At 38.5% G+C, this 21,002-nt stretch overlaps 2 protein-coding genes across 2 annotated transcripts in view; one reads left to right on the forward strand and one right to left on the reverse strand.

Annotated features, from left to right (window-relative positions):
• Positions 1 to 423: 423 nt before the first annotated feature.
• Positions 424 to 14,171, reverse strand: LOC139443755 (zinc finger protein 474-like). Its single transcript, XM_071224706.1, has 5 exons — positions 13,838 to 14,171; positions 10,899 to 12,101; positions 9,993 to 10,173; positions 9,318 to 9,516; positions 424 to 5,997 (listed from the first exon to the last, which is right to left on the reverse strand). The coding sequence occupies exons 2-5, from the start codon at positions 12,077 to 12,079 to the stop codon at positions 5,840 to 5,842; spliced, it is 1,719 nt and encodes a 572-aa protein (XP_071080807.1). The 5' UTR covers positions 12,080 to 12,101; positions 13,838 to 14,171; the 3' UTR covers positions 424 to 5,839.
• Positions 14,172 to 14,458: 287 nt separating this feature from the next.
• LOC139469613 (serine/threonine-protein kinase ULK3-like) overlaps positions 14,459 to 21,002 on the forward strand; it is a 68,698-nt gene continuing 62,154 nt past the window's right edge. The window contains exon 1 of the mRNA XM_071251830.1: positions 14,459 to 14,579. Coding sequence (XP_071107931.1) covers positions 14,469 to 14,579 — 111 coding nt within the window. The 5' untranslated portion in view covers positions 14,459 to 14,468. The remainder of the gene's footprint in view (positions 14,580 to 21,002) is intronic.

Here is a 21,002-nt window from a genome sequence, read left to right on the forward strand (position 1 = left end):
AAAGCCAGACTATTGAAAGACATATCTGTGTAAATAACATTTTGAATATTAACAAACAATAAATAAACATGTGCCAATAAAAATCAATGATAACCACATACATAAAGTCAAAGCATACATATTGTTCTGATATTTCTTTGACATTGAAACATATGTTTGTATTAATTTAAATCAAGAAATATTTAACTCCCAGGTAAAGCCACAAACCAAATATTACTATCATGATTCTAAGGGAATACCTTTCTTCCTGAATTATCATTATTATTATTATTATTATTATTATTATTATTATATCAACAATTAGGTGACCATTTACATATTTCATTCTAAGATACATGAACGGCACCTGTGAGTGAACCCAGATATTTCACACAAGGGCTTGTCATTAGGTCTTAATAAAGGCAGGCAGGTGAGTGAGTGAGTGAGTGAGTGAGTTGATCTCAAGAGTAGTTCGCATTGTGTTACTGGTAGGTTAATATGGGAAAAAGTCCAAAGTAAACGTGTGTGGCACAGACAGACCAAGAGTCACTATGTTAGCAAATCTGATATTCAAACTCAGGACCATCGGATCCTGGGTTTGGGCCCAGCTCTGCACTGTTCATCAGACCACTTGGCCACCTTCACTATAAGAAGGTAGGATGCATGTGGAGGATTCTATACCTAGAACAATGCAATAATACTACAGGAAGAGGCACTTAAATAGGCTGTGGGTTACTATTCACTAGATGGAGGGATAATAACTGCCTACAGTGAAGGATTCGGAATCTAGAACAATGCAATAATACTACAGGGGCAGACACACTTAAATAGGCTGTGGGTTACTGTTCACTAGATGGTGGGATAATAACTGCCTACAGTGAAGGATTCAGTATCTAGAACAATGCAATAAATACCACAGGGAGAGACACACAGGCTGTGGGTTATTGTTTACCAGGTGGTTGGGGTATTAACTGTCTACAGTAAAGGAGCAATATCTAGAACAATGCAATAAATACCACAGGGAGAGACACACAGGCTGTGGGTTAATGTTAACCAGGTGGTTGGGGTATTAACTGTCTACAGTGAAGGAGCAATATCTAGAACAATGCAATAAATACCACAGGGAGAGACACACAGGCTGTGGGTTATTGTTTACCAGGTGGTTGGGGTATTAACTGTCTACAGTGAAGGAGCAATATCTAGAACAATGCAATAACACCACAGGGAGAGACACACAGGCTGTGGGTTATTGTTTACCAGGTGGTTGGGGTATTAACTGTCTACAGTGAAGGATTCAGAATCTAGAACAATGCAATAACACCACAGGGAGAGACACACAGGCTGTGGGTTATTGTTTACCAGGTGGTTGGGGTATTAACTGTCTACAGTGAAGGATTCAATATCTAGAACAATGCAATAACACCACAGGGAGAGACACACAGGCTGTGGGTTATTGTTTACCAGGTGGTTGGGGTATTAACTGTCTACAGTGAAGGATTCAATAACTAGAACAATGCAATAACACCACAGGGAGAGACACACAGGCTGTGGGTTATTGTTTACCAGGTGGTTGGGGTATTAACTGTCTACAGTGAAGGATTCAGAATCTAGAACAATGCAATAAACACCACAGGGAGAGACACACAGGCTGTGGGTTATTGTTTACCAGGTGGTTGGGGTATTAACTGTCTACAGTGAAGGATTCAATATCTAGAACAATGCAATAACACCACAGGGAGAGACACACAGGCTGTGGGTTATTGTTTACCAGGTGGTTGGGGTATTAACTGTCTACAGTGAAGGATTCAGAATCTAGAACAATGCAATAACACCACAGGGAGAGACACAGGCTGTGGGTTATTGTTTACCAGGTGGTTGGGGTATTAACTGTCTACAGTGAAGGATTCAATATCTAGAACAATGCAATAACACCACAGGGAGAGACACACAGGCTGTGGGTTTTTGTTTACGAGGTGGTGGGATTAACAACTGCCTGCAGGGCAACATACAATTCTGTAATTTGCAATGTTTCTTAAAATAATAAGATTTCATCTATATTTTTTTCTGTACTTCTTGCTGCCTTTTTCTGCTTGGCTGCACCGACAGCATGAATCTGGCGGCGGAGGTAGTGTGCACTCAGTCGGATCACCAGACAATGTGGTTTACGTGAACATGATAGACCAAAAACAAACATACATTCAGATTCAGAGGCAGGAAATGATACACATAAGCTATGACCATCACAGTTTACAGGTTGCAAATAGTTCATAAAGTTGATTGGACGGCCTTATCACTCTTAAATTATCAAATGTTCAAGAATTGCTTATAAACACACTAACTCCACATCCCAACATGACTCACAACACTATGTCCCCTCAGAGTCAATAAGCCACACAGAGGAAAGGCCGATTAAGAGTGAGCATGAGAAAAAATTGATAAATCTGTGATGGGAAAAAAAATGTAAAACCTGTACATATTATTTTAGCATATATATAATATATACGTATTGAATAGATATTCTCTACTGGACGGATATTGTAACAATCATATATGACAATGATGGAACTGTTTATAAAAAAACAATAAATAGACTTTGTATTTCTAACATAACAGTTCAAGACATACTCAACATTATCACAGGGAACGCTGCATTATGTACAATGGCCACACTGGTTACACAAACAGATAAAGCCTGAGAAATTCTCTCAAACACATCATGGAAGCTATATACATATGTCCATGCTGACTTGCTGTACATGCACTGAAACCTTGTCATCTGAAACTGACCACAGAACCTCATCACACGGAGGTGGCACAGCAGGGCAAGTGTTCACTCATCACCCTGTAAACCTGGGTTTGATTCCATTGGATGTGACATGGTAGTCATAATGCAGGAATATTGCTAACACCAGAATAAACACATTAAACACATCAGACACCCCGCTCCCTCTCTCCCTCTGACGACTGTACTTTTTCCTGCAATAAAGTACGCTTTTTGAGTTACGTCATAAAGGACTGACGTCATGGCGCTGTTCAAATTACCTCCCCCATGATCTAGAGTATCCTCCCCCCTGATTAAACGTATATAAGGTCAAACCCTTCAGATGCAAGCGTCCTTGAGCTTTATCTATAATAGTTCAGGGCAGAACTATACCTTATTACACTATGGGGTAGAGCAAACTTTATTTCTTAAACAAGGAGTCAAATAAATCCTATATTATGAATCTTACAACAGGCATTTCACAGTGATTCATCTGAGACAGCAGCAGTAACAATGCTCTCTCTGCTATGAGTTACAAGGACACAGTAGAGATGAGGGAATGCAATGGTAACCAATGGCAACTGCAGGTTCTGTCAAACAGTGCTACTAGATGACAAAGTTGCGCACATGTATGACTGGTCCCCATATTGTAAGTAAAGAGATATGTGGGATTGCACTCTATAAGGCACTCTGAGGCACTCTGTGTTGACATCACAGGGCGGACACAAGTGGACACTCATAACAAATCTCAACACAGACATGGACATCGTTACAAAACATATTCCAAAACCTGTGTTCACCAGTGAACATTACCCCGGCCTCTTGTTTACAGTTGAAACAATGTAATACAGGGGTTAGGTTGTCACTGAGGCGTTATCACCAAGTATAAGTAATGTGTTCAACTGATGTGTCCTGTGAAACAAAAATACATTTCAGCCGTATGTGATAATACATTCATCATTGCATATAAAGAATTAAGAACATCATCACACGAGTGTACATTTCGTATTGTCTCGACAAGCAGATATAACACATGGTACAATAATATCATTTGCATATTTGATCTATAACTGATTCACAAATACAGAAAAGCTATTTCACACAATATCTACAAAATCTTCACTGCCACTATGAGAGATCTCTCTAGCAGATAGGTGCTTTTATTGATAATCAGTTTAATAAAACTGAACAAAAGCTTATATTTCATAAAAACATTATTAAGTTTTTAAACAATTTTCCATATCTATGTAATTATTTGGAAATTAGACTGAAATGTATGCTTAAAAACTGTAAATGTTAAACACTTACAGCTGTTATTTAATTCAAAAGTATTCAGAGAAAACATTCTGCATTACAACTAAGCAAGCCATCAACAAATGCCCTTTCATTCACTCTTCTAATTGCTAATCGTTACACAGCAGTCAACCATCATGACCACAGATACCATCTACCTTGTAAGTATATACCTGTCCCCAAATCACTGTTATATGTCAATAAATATTATCAAAGCTATAATCCATATATACATATACAAAACACATTGTATTTACAGATACACTGTGACCTCATTAACTCCTAGGGAATAAAACAAACCTATCGAGGTATCAGTAGTTCTAGACTAGTGAACTACCATGAGTATAAGGCATTAAGAGGACAAGAAAGTAGCATCTAAGATGATATATCGAGATGATGGTATTCAAGATTTTCTGTATGTCAATATTTCTGTAATGATTCCAAGGTTTCAAATTTACATTTTTGTGTTTTGTGTTTTATAATTATAAAAGAAAATGGGATACTTTGTCCAAGCAAGTGATCATTTTATCTTCACATCGGGAAAGCAAGGTGAGACTTGGTCGCTGGTCTGTTAGTCCGAGACTAGTGAAAATCCAGAGGGACCAAATAATAAACCCAAAATAAATTAGGCCACGCACATCAACAGTCTACTGTTTCCTGATTGGTTGATAATAGAATGTTTGTTTTGTTTGTTTGTTTGTTTTTTGTTTAACGCCGCACCTAGCAAGTTTCCAACTACATGATGGTGGTCTGTAAATAATCGAGTCTGGAACAGACAATCCAGTGACTGACTTCATATATTCATATAAAAATTGACCTCTATATATTGTTTCATAGAACTGGCAGATCCACAATTCAAAGAAGATAATGGTAACTGGTAACTAAGAGATCCAAATTGTAAAGTAAATACAAAAAACAGAAAATACAAAACTAAATAAAACTATTACAACTAGTAAACACACTGGTTTGTAACACCCAGTGACAAACACTGTACAATAACTACAATGGATACAGCCAACTACATGTAATATTTCCATATTCAGCAACATGTCCCCAACATTTATTATGTATCACAGGTGTCAGGATTATGGTTTACAATAACACATTAAATGTTGCATCATCTTGAGACAAACTTCTATGACTATATACATACAGCACTCATGATAACATTATTTATATTGTGTGGAGTTTTTTCATATAATGCCACCTTCCTTCCTGAATATCAAACTCAAAACGCAAATAAAAACAATAATACAAAAATAAGCAAAGTGTCAAAAAGAAAGATGGTGGCCATTGCAGGAACGTATTGTGTTGTGTTCAGACAGACCAGGCAGAAAGACATCCCAGCTAGGAATTGCCAGCTCAGTGTTTCTTGATAACTGGGTCTACTGATCTGCTGGACCAATAATTTATAGAAGTGGAAGGAAATTGAAATTAGGAAAAGACCTTGTTTATTTTCTGGCAAGTCTGTTAACAAAAAAATATTGGAAAGTTATAATTCCTTTGATTTGACTTTCAAAACTCTAAGACTCATCTTTCAAAACACATTTTCATTTCATTTTAAATTTAGATGACAGTTGTGCACATAAGCTCAGATATTATAAATCACCCAGTTTTGCACTAAAAGATTAAGATCAAATGTTGAAACTGATTTTGATCTCTGTTGTATTTACCATCTTCTCTAATCATGCTAATATGACATTGTCTGGCAATCAATCTTTTTAAATAAGAATGATCCCACTGTACACTCAAAGGTATCAGATAAGCAGAGGTTGGGTAACTTTCAGTCACACACACTCTCAGATTCTACCCTTGTTTGGCAGGCTTGGGACGGCAACTCCGTTGATGGACAAAGAGTCTGTCAGGGTTGAACGTGCGCCCACAGTTGTCACACGGAACAAGGGCAGCCTGCGCGCTCTCCCATGCTGCCTGATTCATTGCTTCAATGTCATAGGTGCCCTTTCCTGCAAATACAAACAGAAGCATCTTAGAAATATCATCCAATGAACCCAAGATCTGTCTGGACTTTCAAATCTAAGAGGAACAATGAGTTTGTTAATAACCATGACATACATCAGCCCGTGACCCTCAAACCTAATGGGTGGGCAATTACTGCTAAATACTTGCATTGCAGCTTGCATGTTTTAGGAAAACAGGGCTATCTCTTTTGAAAAAAAAATCAACGGCAAAAATGTGTTTGACAAAATTCAGTCAAGAGTGAGTGAGTATGTTTTTACGCCGCTTTTAGCAATATTCCAGCAATATCACGGCGGGGGACACCAGAAACGGGCTTCACACATTGTACCAATGTCGGGAATTGAACCCAGGTCTTCGGCGTGATGAGCCAACGCTTTAACCACTAGGCTACCTGACCGCCCCATTCAGTCAAGAGAACTAAACTGACATCAAGTTAGCTGTGACACAATACTGTAACTTCCTGGAGTCACTAAGAACTATCATAATATAGAGATGTGAAATTCAGAACTAAACAGCAGATTGGTCTCATTATTACAGAGCATGCCCAACATAATGTTTACAGTATAACTGATCTACTTGGATTAGGACAAATGTAACCACTCCCCCTCCTGAAATATAACACTAAACTGATGCGACATCAGTCATCACTTATAACTGTGGGTGGTTGGTAGTTTTAGTCCAAGGGACATAACTCCTGACAAATATAAATAATTCAGGAAATAAGTTCCTGTGAACATATTCTATGGGAAATGTACCGGTAACACTTCATCAACAAGACTGTACTGCATGCACATGGCTGTGAGTGTGAAGTGGGACTGTATCATCAGCCATTGGTGCCACCCACTGGCTTTACCACAGCCCTCTCAGACTGCTGCACTTGGTGGCTGCGACAAGTTCTTTTACATAATTTGTATTTGGCTGCAGAAAAGTGCATGACCATAACATATAAGGTGGTAGAAGGTCCCAGTCATTCAACGATGAGCATGTGATCCTCTGGAGCCCCACAATCGGCTGGACTAATCACGTGGTTTGTCCTGGAGTCTTCAGAAGGCTGTGGTCTTGCCTTCTCGATAGCTGGTGGAGCACTTGCTCTTCGCTTTTTAGATACCAGAGATGCAACTACTGATTTGTGTCTTCTGCGTTGATTGTCTGCACAGAGAGTCCACAGTCTGAACTGATTTGATGAGCATCTGGTCCTTGGAGTCTCTTGGACCACTAGCTATATATAGGAGTGCGACCACCAAAGATGCTAGAGGAGTCCCAAGTCTGACGCAGAAGAGGCTTGGTATAAAAGTCAGACCAATGGGACTTGGCTATCAAGCCCTGGCAACAAAGAAGAATGAGTCCAGCTGAACTGAACTGACATGATTAGAAAAATATTCTTGATTCTTTTTTTGTGCAATCATTGCAGATCGGGGTCCACTATCCCAAACCCGCATTCTAGGAAAGAGCGTTCTACAGTTATCATTGCTGATGTTCACATTACGTAATGATGGTAGTGAATAGAACAGTGGCGCACTTATTTCACAGTGGCATGGGACATGTAGCTCTATATGTAACACTGATCTTGGACGATGATTCAAAATGCATGCATAAAAAAATATAAATACTTTTTAGAGTAAATTAATCAAAGTACAGTGTATTATTTTACAACTGGATGTTATACATGTAGATTCTAAATAAGGAAACAAACTGTTGTTATATTCTAGTTTGTCTGAAGAAACGTGGTCCGATCGCCAACCTACTCACATTATTGATCGATGACAGTGCATTACAAAGCCAAACAAGCCTTGTAACCAAACTAATGTGAGGCCAAGGCTGTGATTGGTGAATAAATGATGACGTGTCAAAGTTGTGGAAAACCCGGACACTGTCGGCTCTCTGTTTGCACTTTATGTACATTGACATTATGTGTGTAACTACACGGTTATTTGAACAATTTATAAAAATCAACAAACGTAGATTTGAGTTGATGAGAGATATATTTTGTTCTATTATCAGTAATAATTAAGTGTTGTGTTGACAACAAGTAGGAGAGTGTGAGGCAGGTGAGAGAGGGTGAATTGCAAGCTAGCATTAGCCGATCAACTGGGATTCAAGCAGGGACCATATGTGGATGGCTAATAGAAGAAGAAAAAATTCGGGGCATTGCAGAAGAAGCAAGTACAGAACCCTCATGAAAAAGGTCAGGCTGTGCGAACGATGAAGGCTGCGTGATGGCAGGCTGTTGCACGAAGATCGAGGGCTGCATGAAGGTCTGTGTCTGTGAAAATGTCGGAGGTTTGGCGAACGTGTGATACAACGCGGAGATGAAGGGTTGCGCATAGTTGTCTTCTTTCCCAGAGGAGGAAGACTTTGTGGAGGATGATAATTTTCGCCTTTTTGGAGGTGAGCCTTCACGAAGGCATGTGTCTTTGAGGAGGGAGACAGCTTCAAAGAGGACGAAGAACATTACTTCTTCGCTAAGGCATGAAGATGTTTGCAAGAGTCAGAAGATGCAACTGGTGACTTCTTCTTAGATTTGAAAGAGCTCTTCTGTAAGGAGTGAATACTCCTACTACCAAGGGAAAAAGTCTGCGCTGAGACGAACCCAATCTCTTCATCTGAAAGTGGGGATGATGTAGTCAGACGCTCTACTGCCTTCTTCTTCTTCTTCTTAGATATAGTCTCAGATGACAACGTAGATCGTGAAGAATCTCTTCTCTCTCTGTCAATTTTCTTCCTCTACACTACATATATATATTCAGCAAATTCTTCATCCTCTTATGGTGAGCAGAATTTGCAATTGTTATCTGCAGGACAGTGCAGTGTCGTGCAAGTAGAACAGACGGGGGTGAGGATCACGATTGGAGTTAAGTAGCCGACACAAGGTACATTTCTTCATGATGAAAATAGACAGGATTTCACAGAGCCGCTAAGAATACATTACCTGCTACATTCAGAAAATATACGATGAATATGATGAAGGGATGATAGAAAAGGGTAATCCAAACCCAAAATATTTAAAGGGGATGGACAATTTTGACAGGATTGTATGGATTAGAAACTAGCTAACATTTCACTAGCAAGTTCACGCGAAAATAAGTTCCGGTGTGCCTGTGTGTGAGAGAGGTGAGATGTTCTCTGGGAACACAGCACAGGAACTTTCCACGACCTTTCGGGAATCAGAAGAGATCAGAAAATTAGTTTGAGTTAGGATAAGGTCAAATTTACAAGATAATAATGACGACTTTAATCTGCACAGATTCTCTACAGGAGGGGAATTTTGAAGTACAATTATTACAGATGCAGATTGTGTGAAACTCACCTCCAATACTTCTAACTTCCGGTTTCTTAGGCTCAGGGCGTCTCATGTTCCGTGGCAGTTTGTCATTCTCAATGTGCCATTTCTTGATGCACTGAGGTTCATGGATGGATATTGACTTGGTTCCGAATTCCCGGCCACAAATGTAACACACAACTGTGCGAGGTTTCTGTATCACAGCTGGCTTGGAGATGGGAGGAGGCTGGAAGAAAATGACTGAGGGTAAAACCTTGAAGCCAATAAAACACATCAACCAGGGTATAGTTTTTTCGCAAAGGAAAGAGATCTTCTTCATACTGGATAGAACATATTCACAAATTTTGCACAAATTCCCTGCACCAAATGAACTGCTTAAAAATAAAATACAAAAGCAGAATTACAAGAAAAACCATCCAGCAGTCAGCAAGTGTGTTTTCTGAATCAATGAGATCATTTTTTCTGTATAGTTTCTGTCTCTTTTATTTTTTACCTATTTTTGGAAATATTATTTGCATTAGTTACATTTTTATTGCAATTATTTTTATTGTCAGACATATGAAAAGAGAGACAGTTCCTGTCCAGTATTTTTACTAAATGCTGGAACGACACACCACAATCACTATTGATATCCCAGTGAATTTTTTGTTATTTTTTTCAGAGGATAAAAAAAGTATGTGCATTGGTGAATCAGCGTAGTACCTCATTAGCAGCATTTGACCTTTTCATGCCTGGCCCGCCTCCCTTCCTAATGGTTGCGGTCTTTGGTCGGCACGCCCTCTGGTGGACAGACAGTCGGTCCGGAGCGAATGTTCGGCCGCAGTTCGGACACGGAATCAGCTGAGCCTTGGAAGCCTCCCATGCAGCTTCGTTCATCTGATCCCTGGAATATCACAGTTACCACGGTTACTTGCAAATTAATTGTCAACTTTGGTATATATGGTTAATCTCCATGAATAGATGTGCCACACATAAACGTAGTGATCAGGTTTAAAGGGTAAAAACAGAAAATACTGCTTGGTGACCTTAATAAAACATTTGCAACTAATATGGTATGTATGTGTGGCTATTCAAGAACACAAGCTAGCTGATTGCATATAGGTTATCAACCTCCATTTTAAGCCACTTAATTTGCAGATTGTCTGAAACATTGTGAATTGTTTTCTTCTCATTTTCAAATTCACTCATACTCTTGTTCACAACTGAAGAGTATATTTCAGAGCATTTATCATAGATAGTGGTGAGTGTGCAGTGTGCAAAAGTTAAATGTAAAAAAAAATCTCAATTCCATAAGTATGAACTTTTTCAGTCAATGAATAGCAGTGGAATTGTCATGTTTTCACAATTGAAATACAAATGAGCTGAGTGACAAACCTTACCTGCTTGCTTGAATAAAGAATCTCTTTGACAATAGAATCACTTTCAGGATGGCAAGTATTTGGGGTGGGGTGTGTGTGTGTGTGTTATTTGTCTTAAAACTTAGAATTACTGATTTAACCTTCATGAAACATTTGGACCACATACACCCTTTGTACTCGTCATCATGTCAGTTCTTCTAATTCATCTTAACAAGTATTATTATGGTTATTATGATTATCATCTGCTCACCTAGTGAGTCCGCCACCTCCAACTGCTTGTGGTTTCTTGGGGAGTGGTCGCCGCAATTCTTTGGGCAGTTTTTGGTTTTCGATTTTCCATTTTTCAAGGCACTGAGGTTCATGTATGGGAAGAGACTTGGATCCAAACTCCCTTCCACAGATATAGCAGACAACTGTCCGAGGGCCCCTCTGAGCTGGGGGCTTGCCACTGAATCCACTCTTACTGGCTGGGGGTCCACCTTCAGACGGGGAACCACTCGGCCCATTCAGAGTATGGGACGACACGTTCGGACCTCCATCCTTAGGTTTGCAGGCTCGGAGATGAACTTGAAGCCTGTCTGGATTGAATGTCCTTGCACAGTTTGGGCAGGGAACCAGGTTAGACTGGGCACTCTTCCAGGCAGCCTCATTCATTGCCTCAGCATCCATTTTACCTCCCGCTTGTAGTATTTCCGGTTTCTTTGGCTCTGGTCGACGTTGTTCCCTTGGAAGTTTGTCATTTTCAATTTTCCATTTTTCCAAACATTTTGGTTCATGAATTCCCACTGAGGATGTTCCAAACTGACGGCCACATATATAACACAAAACAAACCTGGGTCCTTTGGAAGCAGGAGGGTTGGCTGCCTGTGGTTTCTTCTTGTCAGAAGTAAAAGTGGTTTGTCGGTTTCCAACATTTGGTTGAGAGCCCAACTGTGATCTGCTTGTTAACCTGGAGGCAGGGGTTTTCGGGCGCTGGCTCCCTTCAAGATCTACTGAGCTGTTCATATTGATGACATTTGGACTTGACAGGGTAGCGGTTCCTGGCCTTGACCCTTGGTCATTTCCCCCTGTTCCTTCTCCTCCCTTCTTCTTCAGTGGCATCATTGGTTTACCAGGTTTACAGCTCCTCTGGTGGACTGGAAGTCTGTCTGGATTAAATGTTCTCCCACAATTTTCACACTCAGCTAGATTTGACTGTGCACTCTGCCATGCCATTTCATTGAAACGCTCTGCATCATATTTTCCACTGCCACCTATAGTAGGAAAGATCTCTGGTTTCTGAGGAGGTTTCCTTCTCATGTGTTTGGGTAAATTGTTATTCTCATTGTGCCACTTCTTTAAGCACTGTGGTTCATGAATAGAAACAGATTTAGACCCAAACTCTCGGCCACAGATATAGCACACTACTGTGGTCGGTCTCTTTGCCATCATAAAGTATTGTCTCTACAGCTATCTGGAAAGGATTAGAAATCAAAAGTCATAATGACAAATTAATGACATTGACAACTATTCAACCTATTACTTCTGGAAAAGAATTATTTTGTCCTGAAGAGAATTATTGTATTAGAGTAAACCTATTTTTCTATTACTGATAATTATCCTATTGTTCTTAAATACATCATGTGGCTAATCCCAAAATGTTTTTGCATTAATCCCTCCTAAGTACTAGATTAATGAACCATGTCATTCTTTGTTAGGGATCTTTATTCAAATTACTTAATCCTAAAGATTACTTTCAAGCTATATACAGTCAAGTCCCGTTAATCCGACATCGATGGTTGCATATGATTATGTTGGATTAACGAGTATGTCGGATAAACGAAATTAAGCAGTATCAACATTCGTGATCGATAGATAACAATTCAAACACGTAATAAAAAAACATAAAATAAATATTCATATTTTTATGTTACATTGTTAGCAGAATATGTTTTCTAATCATGCAACCTCTAAAGTTAAACACAAAACAACTGTTACGGACTGTATGACTTATTCAAAATACTTTAAAAAGCACAGTCTGGAATGGAAGTCGCAACTTTGAAACTGGTACCGCAAAGCTTAGAAAGCTGCTTTCTAAGTGGCTAACGTTGACTTCCTGTTAGTCATTTCATTGGTAGGTCATAGGTCGCAAAAGGTTGTTTCTTTATTCAAAACATTAATTGTTTATTGTTAAGCAAGTTTATCTCTGCAGCTATGCAGCTACCAGCCGACTCGTCTCACATCAAAACACGGACTGTGTACTCTCAGGTAGATGACCACGGAGGCACCCTGATCACTGTGCCGGATTAATGAGACTGATTAATGAGTGATTTCGGTAATTCGTTGCAAATTAGTTGTGTCAGAGTGCGAGACTGTCAGATTAATGGGTCTAAATAGCACTGATTTAATCGGTTCCCATCATTAGTGTCAGATAAAGCTGATTGTTAGATTAACGAGACTTGACTGTATATAACATAAGGCGTCTTGGTAAAAACAAAAGCACAGAGGGAAAGAGAGACATGGATCCAAACCAAACCTTTATTCTTGGCATTTGACACTTACAGCAACATATTGTCATTCTACATATGGCTAAAAAAAATAATAGTCTTGGTTCTCAGGCACCGCCCGCATCATCATAAAGTCTGCCACACATTTCATTTTTGTTTCCATTTTTAAAAAAATACTTCACTGCGCATTTCGTCTCATTCTCATGGTGGCAACAGGAGTTTGTATGCTTGTTTATGTAGGGAGGCCATTTCCCATGTTCATTGTACACAACTGTTTATTTGGTTACATGTATACTAGTTTGAACAAGCAGAAAAAATAATACCACCGCCGCTTGCACTATATTTTCAAAAGTCATTGCCTGAGAATCAATTCTTTTATTTTTTTAAGCCTATTGTCCCATGTATGTTAGACTATTAGTTAGAATAAAAGGATTTTAACGCCACCCAACCAATTATGTGGTAAAATGTTGACCTAGCTTTATTTACTTATTAGATCTATTTGAAAAGACATTCTGATCCACATAGAAATCTGATAGACTAGGTTTTTTGGAGGGGCAGACAGTAAAAAATCAAAATGTAAGAAATGTTCTCATGTGATTAAAACCCCAATTGATACATTTATAGCTTGACTCTAAACAACATTACGTTACCCAAAGCTATGTAATTAAATAACACTCCAAGGCTAAATATAACGTAACATTACCTGTCTACACATGTACTGTTTAAATCCCTCCATGCAGCCTCCAAACCATAATCCCCAAAATGTCATCTACGCCGGACGCCCATCGTGAATCGCTCACGTCCTGGCAACTCCGGAGACTTGCCACCAATTTGAACTCCGTGTGATATGGGATCTACAAGGCCTAGTATTTTGTATCCTGTCAGATATGTATCACGCAAGCCGTTAACGCCTCACACCTAAGGTGTAAATCGATGCCACAGATTATGTTATGCCCACATATTGCTAACGGTATCTATTGACAGTAAAACCGTCAAAATATTTGTATCCCATGTAAACATCTTCCCTGGTTACGTCGGCCGCCATGTTAGTTCTATAAAATCACGTGACAAGGCGCCGTAGTGGTGCTATTTATAAAAATACCGATATATTTCAGCCCGACATAGCACTGTTCCGTTTTGAGAATGCACCAATCCCAAAGGCAAAGAAGTACTTGACCCCAGATATTTGATGAAATAGTAAACAGAATAATCCAAAATATCAATCAGAAACTTGTTTCCATCTATATCAATATTATATTGCGTTACGCTTCTGAACTAAACCACCAGTTGACAGAGATCTTTTATTTCCGGAGGTAAGAAAATGCAACACGGAAATGGCTAAATCTTCGTCTGCTAGCATCGTGATTCCTAACTTAAGAGATTATGTTTTTACAGAGAAACTTGGCAGTGGAACCTACGCCACGGTGTACAAAGCCTACAGAAAGGTATCGATCACAATTCCCTTATTGTTTAGTTGTTTGTGTCTATTGTAATTAATCGGACCGGGCACCTGTAAGTTTTGAAAACTCTGGACAGCGCTTTTCTTAAAACTTTGTTATCAATACGATTAGTTATGATCATCAAGGACAATGCATGGAGTGTAGTAGTTGTTTGGTGTCATTATCACATGCATCACTAGTACAATGTTATCTTGTGGTGCTATATCTCAGTGTCTGACTGAGGAAACTTAAACTATATTAAATTGTAATTTGAATACAATAATATCTTCCCAAGAGAGAATTATCATTCATGGGTTTTCGAACACTAACTGCGTTTCATTCAGTACAGTATCGTATAGGTAGGGTAACTTATCTGTGTTGCTCCCTATAAGCGATTTCGATATTAACTTGTTGCTACACAGAGCTACAAGCTATCCAATAGTATTTTTCCTAATAGATCCCCAATCCAAATTTGTGTTGCAGTTTATGTGCTTCGGCAAAGTGCATGCATCTTGGTCCATCGACAAATGCCACATGATTCACTTCCTTAGACAATTGCCTTCATATATGAGTACAACATATTTTCTTAGCAATTTGGAATCCGACTGGTAAAGATTTTATATCTGCCATTGCGCTCAGCGTTGGCAGCCCAAACTCTGTACCCCAGGGTTAAAAAATATGTGACGAAAAGATGTGCATCCAGCATGCACAAATGTAGAGAATGGATGCAGAAAAAATGATGCTGCATCCCGAGGGCACACAATAACATTGTACCTACAGCGCCTTAAGAGCAAGTATGAGTGTCTGTTATTTCACCCATCAATCATGACCACTGTCCACATGATCATTGATTCATTCCAGGCTCTTAAGTAATTATCTAAACGTACAGTACACTACACCATTTTATTAATTTTGAGGACCCTCATATTTGCCTGCAAGGACCCTTAAAGTCAAACTAAAACCCTGGTACCCTCTCACAATTTACTTGACTTGGGCTTAAGCAGACTAGCATGAATTTCAAAGGTTGTCTTTGAGTGTTTTTTCAAAATATCAAAATTTTAAACAGCTAAACTCGAAAATAATATGTCACTTTACTATGCTGTACAAACAGCTCTGCTTGATTCAATGCATTGCTTTAGATTGTTGGCCCTGCTCAGGGACTGTACATCATGCACAGGTCACAAGCAGATGAAGTTAATCCAATGGGTGGATCATGGGTCCACTTGTACAACAGGTGTTTGGAATGTTATGAGGTTTTTTTTATGAAAACCTAAAATATTTAATCTTCAACTGGTAATTGGGAGCATTTTAGTCATTCCATTAGATAAATACACTGTTGCCAACTTGCCATGGGATGGAAAGAGTGTGTGATCTGTGCTACCCAACACAGTTACAATGACCACAGTCAAGTCAGAGCTTGTGAACACATCCATGTTTCATCCTCTCTTTCTCCAGGTCTCTGATTTCGGTAAACCGACACTAACCCCTGGACCCCTGTGGCTCGCAATCTTAAATTACCTGCCCTTGATTTTCATTGACATTTTACCGACACCAATAAAACATTGAGATAAGGAAAAAGCAAATAGGTAAGGGAGGTAACTCATATTGACTAGAAACCAAAGCCACCACCAGTTTTGATTGAAGTAGGTGCCCTCTAATAGGTGCCCAGTGACAGCAGAACAATATAGATGTAGGGCAAATGTCAGATGTTTACTGCAGTGGCTTGCGTTGTGTTTTCTACTCCCCACACAGTATGTTTTGCCTAAATGTTCTGTAAGGCCCCTGGCCAGGTTATCAATTCTGATTATAGGGAAAAAATACAAAATAGGAATGAAGTTGAATGTAAAGTTTATTTTAACAAAATCAATAACAGAGGGCAAACCTACATACTTAATATCCTTCCTACTTTCCCCACTTCCATACCTATGTAATACTATTCAAAACTACATCATTCACGTAGTCTTAATTCCGCCCTTCTAACCTAACTCCCCAAAATATAATGTCCCCAAACAAACCTTTTCAATTCCTACTCTTTTTCTCCCCCACCCATAACTAACGCTAACCTAAGAAAAACATTATCCCAAACAAAAGAAAACTAACTGCTAATCCACAGAGAAAAAAGGTAACAAAAAGAGAGGTCTTGGTTCGAGACGCGGGGGTCAAACACATACTTTTCCCCGATGCTGGTGAAAGGACGACTGACCATTGCCTGACTGACTGATATAGGAGATTTAACGTGCGCTTTCCGACTGTAGCGTATTTCGCACACGATTGCCTACTCAGGGTAGGTTTATATAGACGACGCACAGACCATGTGACCAGGAAAACGGACAAAACCAATGAACACCCTCCTTACAATTGGCTCTCTCAATCATGGCTTTCGCCTAGCCGAACATGCAAGGAGCATGCCCTCGTCACGTCTTCCCAATCACTATGTCTACGTGGGCATAAGCTTCTACAAAAAGGCCTACGAAGATAGGTACTGTGTCACCTGCCCCAATCCCCTTAATATAACCCACCCGCTGTAAATATATAAATATTTGAATTAACCCCACATCAAAAAGATTTTTTTGGCATGACAATAAAGTTTTTCAACACTGAATTTCTCACAAACACAATCATAATCAGTGGGAATTGCCGCTATGGTGATGATATCGCCAACCCAACATAGAGGCTGGTTTGTAACTTGTATTCTGATTGGTATGATAGACCTTGTAGCGTAGCCAATCAAATTGGCTAAAGGAAATCAAGGGCAGGTAATTTTAGATTGTGAGAACCACGGGGATGGGTACAGAGGTTAGTGTAGGTTTACCAAAATGCTAGCCCTGGAGGTAAAGAGGATGTCCTCGTTTTAGCTGTCTCTGTAATAAAAATGATAATGCGCCTAATATCCATTCAAAAAGTGGCTACTTATGGCGCTACATATATACACACAAATCTCAATGGCACTTAGTCATGTGCAGTGCTGGTGATGTAGATCTCCTTGAATATACTTATAGCCAGACTGCAGACTTAAGTACATAATGACACGCTTGGGGCGCTGGGGATCTTATCTGGGCATGGATCAAAACAATTGGTGAAGTAGTGAATCATTGAATTTTTACTATTTTGAGAATGAACTGTGAATGGTGAGTTTTGATGGGATTTTTGTGTTATTTTGAACAATACGCTCACTATAATCAGGGATTTACTTAGGTATATCTATTTTCAAGTTCAGGGGACTTTCAGTAACAAGTTTAGAGGGTCCAAGTCATGAAGATAGGGCATCCAAGCAGGTTATCTGTGTAACGCTTTTCTTGATTTCCAAGAATTCTATTGACAAGATAGACACAATTTTTATGGATAACAACTTCTTTAATACTGTGAAAAGTGACGTTTCGGTATAGATCCTTATACCGTTGTCAAGCTAGATTGAATGAGGGACATAGTGCAGTAGGTGGAGGATTAACAGTAACAACAAAAGCATACAGGAGTGGGATAACATTGGTAGGTGTCACACCTACCAATGTTATCCCACTCCTGTATGCTTTTGTTGTTACTGTTAATCCTGTCACACCTACCAATGTTATCCCACTCATGTATGCTATTGTTGTTAATGTTAATCCTCTACTGTTAATCCTCCACCTACTATATATATTCTGCACTATGTCCCTCATGCAGTCTCGCTTGACAACGGTATAAGGATCTATACCGAAACGTCGCTTTCACAGTATTAAAGAAGTTATCCATAAAAATTGTGTCTATCTTGTCATCCGTCAACTTCTAAGTAATGCCTATCAAACAATTTAAAAGAATTCTATTGATGTCATATCATTACACATTCTCAGACATTTCAAAGTGCAAGTAAACTGAAAATAATGATTGCAATTTTGTTGCAAATATCAATTTGCCTAGATACATTTAGAGAAAAATTCATAACATTTGTAGAAAGTATTTAAATGTCCAAGCGAAAGTGCTGAAATCACATGCCTCGTAATCTGCTTCCAAAACAAACATATTTGGGCCATGGCCTAAAGGTACCGCTGCAGCGGGATATGACAAACATTTTCATTGGCTGATATGTGATTCTTAGAAGCTTTATATGTACTCTTTCTGCAATTTCTGTTAATTCTACAAAAATAACAACATTGCATACATTGTTGAATGGGTGAAAGAAGAAGAAAAAATGAAGAAGAAGAAGAAGAAGAAAATTGTTTTATTAGAGTGTCACATGCTGCAGTACAAAATATATGGACATATAAACATTTCATTAAAAAACAGCACCCGGCCAGTTGTCCAACGAGACACTAATTACATAATGGTACATTTAAAATATAAAAAAAAGAAAAGAAAAATTAGTTGTTACTTTGTATATTACTACACCCACACCCACACCCACACCCACACCCACACCCACACCCGGACCCGCACCCATACACCCACATACACATCCGCATTAAAATCCTCCTCAAAGCGTACAAACAGGTAAGCATACAGGACGCTCACAGCAATCTCATGCAGAACATTCACAGCAGTCTCATACAAAACACTCACAGCAATCTCATACAGAACACTCACAGCAATCTCATTCAGAACACTCACAGCAATCTCATACAGAATACTCACAACAATCTCATACAGAACCCTCGCAGCAATCTCATACAAAACACTCACGGTAATCTCATACATGTCATACATCTATACACATATGTGTCCATATACGGACAAATTAATTCATCAATCGTGTATACTCACCTACATGTATAACCAGCATACATACTAACATACCAACCTACATACATACCTATATCCATCAAACATAAATCAATCCGTATTATACATACACAGGTCCATCCATACCTATATCCATCCATTCACACCTCAGTCCATATATACATACACACATACAACCATACAGGAGCCGTACTGAATACAATATGAACATACATTAAATACAACAGATAATATAGATGAGAGGCACTGTATACTAAAGTACATAAACATCACCTTTGATCTTGAAATTGTGAATAATTAAAATAACATTGAACAATCTGTAACTAGCATTTTATTACGAGCATCCTGTTTAATGCAATGAACGGACACTTCGATTACAACCTTGGTTGTCTTAATTTTAGAGCTTCACTTTGCCTGGTTCGGTCTACTAGTGCCTACTGTGACTGAAATGAACTTTATTACACTTAGGCCGCTATATATACAAATATACAATATATATCAACAGATTTACCGAGCAGTGGCTTCAGTAAATAAAGATACAGAAAAGGGTTCAGTTGTGAGACATATTGATAGGGTTAAATAGCAGCATTAATATTTTACAAAATTTTGATAATTTTCTAAGTGTTTCTTATCATTTAATAATAAAAAGCAAATTCATTTAGTACATATGGGGTGAAATGTAAAATATTTTCTAATTAGCTGTTTTCCTATTTTGAAATAGTGGACAGATAAATAGATAGTGGAAGTAATCACCTAAATCAAATGATTTACAAAATGGACATTTTCATTCAGTTAAAGTTATTTTTTTTCCAACTTCCAGTTTCAATTAGGAGATTGTGATTGTAGGTAATAAATTGTAATAAGTCTCACCAAATACTTACTTTCATGTTTAAATAATCTTCGAAAATCAGGGATTCAGTTCTAACTATGGTATACAGTAAACTACGTTTATAACAAATACGCTTATAACGAACTGATGGTTATAACAAACTGGTCTTTTTGGTCCTGGCCATTTGCTGTATATACGTTGCATATATGCTTATAAAGAACAACGGTTATAATGAACTAAAATTAGCGACCCCTTTGAGTTTGTTATAACCATAGTTTACTGTACCTGGCTCCTTTGGAAGATTTATCACAGGTGGCTTTCCAGCATTGTAAATTAATATCATTTAATTTGTTTTTAACAATATTTTTAGATGATTTCGGCTTTGAAAACTTTGTGATTGCCAAATGAAACTTAGGCCAAGATCGTCGAAGATTTGTTTTACAAAGGTTATCCATGTACGTTTGCATCTTTCAAATAGGTTATCATTAAATAATAGCTTGTAAATGAGTAAAGATAATTTTGATGATTTTCCTGATAAGAGTTTAGCCCCCAAAGAAACCATTCTGATCTTACCTACACACGCCTACAGGGAATAATACCTACAGAGTATGTTGTTTTAGTGCAGTGATTGTGTTGCACATCCCTGTTCATAGATGGGCTGTTCCATTCACTGTTCACTAATGCCTACAGTGTTGAAACAGATTTACTGTTTACAGTAAACAATGTTTATAACAAACACGCTTATAGCGATATGACAGATATAACAAATTAATTTTTTGGTCCTGGATCCCATTCCACAAAGCGATCTTAGGGCTAAGTTGATTGTAATTCACTAAGTACACGATCTTATATTTTTGCCAGTTCCACAAAGCAGTCTTAACTAAGAG

This window comes from Haliotis cracherodii, unplaced genomic scaffold (assembly GCF_022045235.1).
Source record: "Haliotis cracherodii isolate W230 unplaced genomic scaffold, xgHalCrac1.p SCAF_1, whole genome shotgun sequence".
Classification (NCBI taxonomy): domain Eukaryota; kingdom Metazoa; phylum Mollusca; class Gastropoda; order Lepetellida; family Haliotidae; genus Haliotis; species Haliotis cracherodii.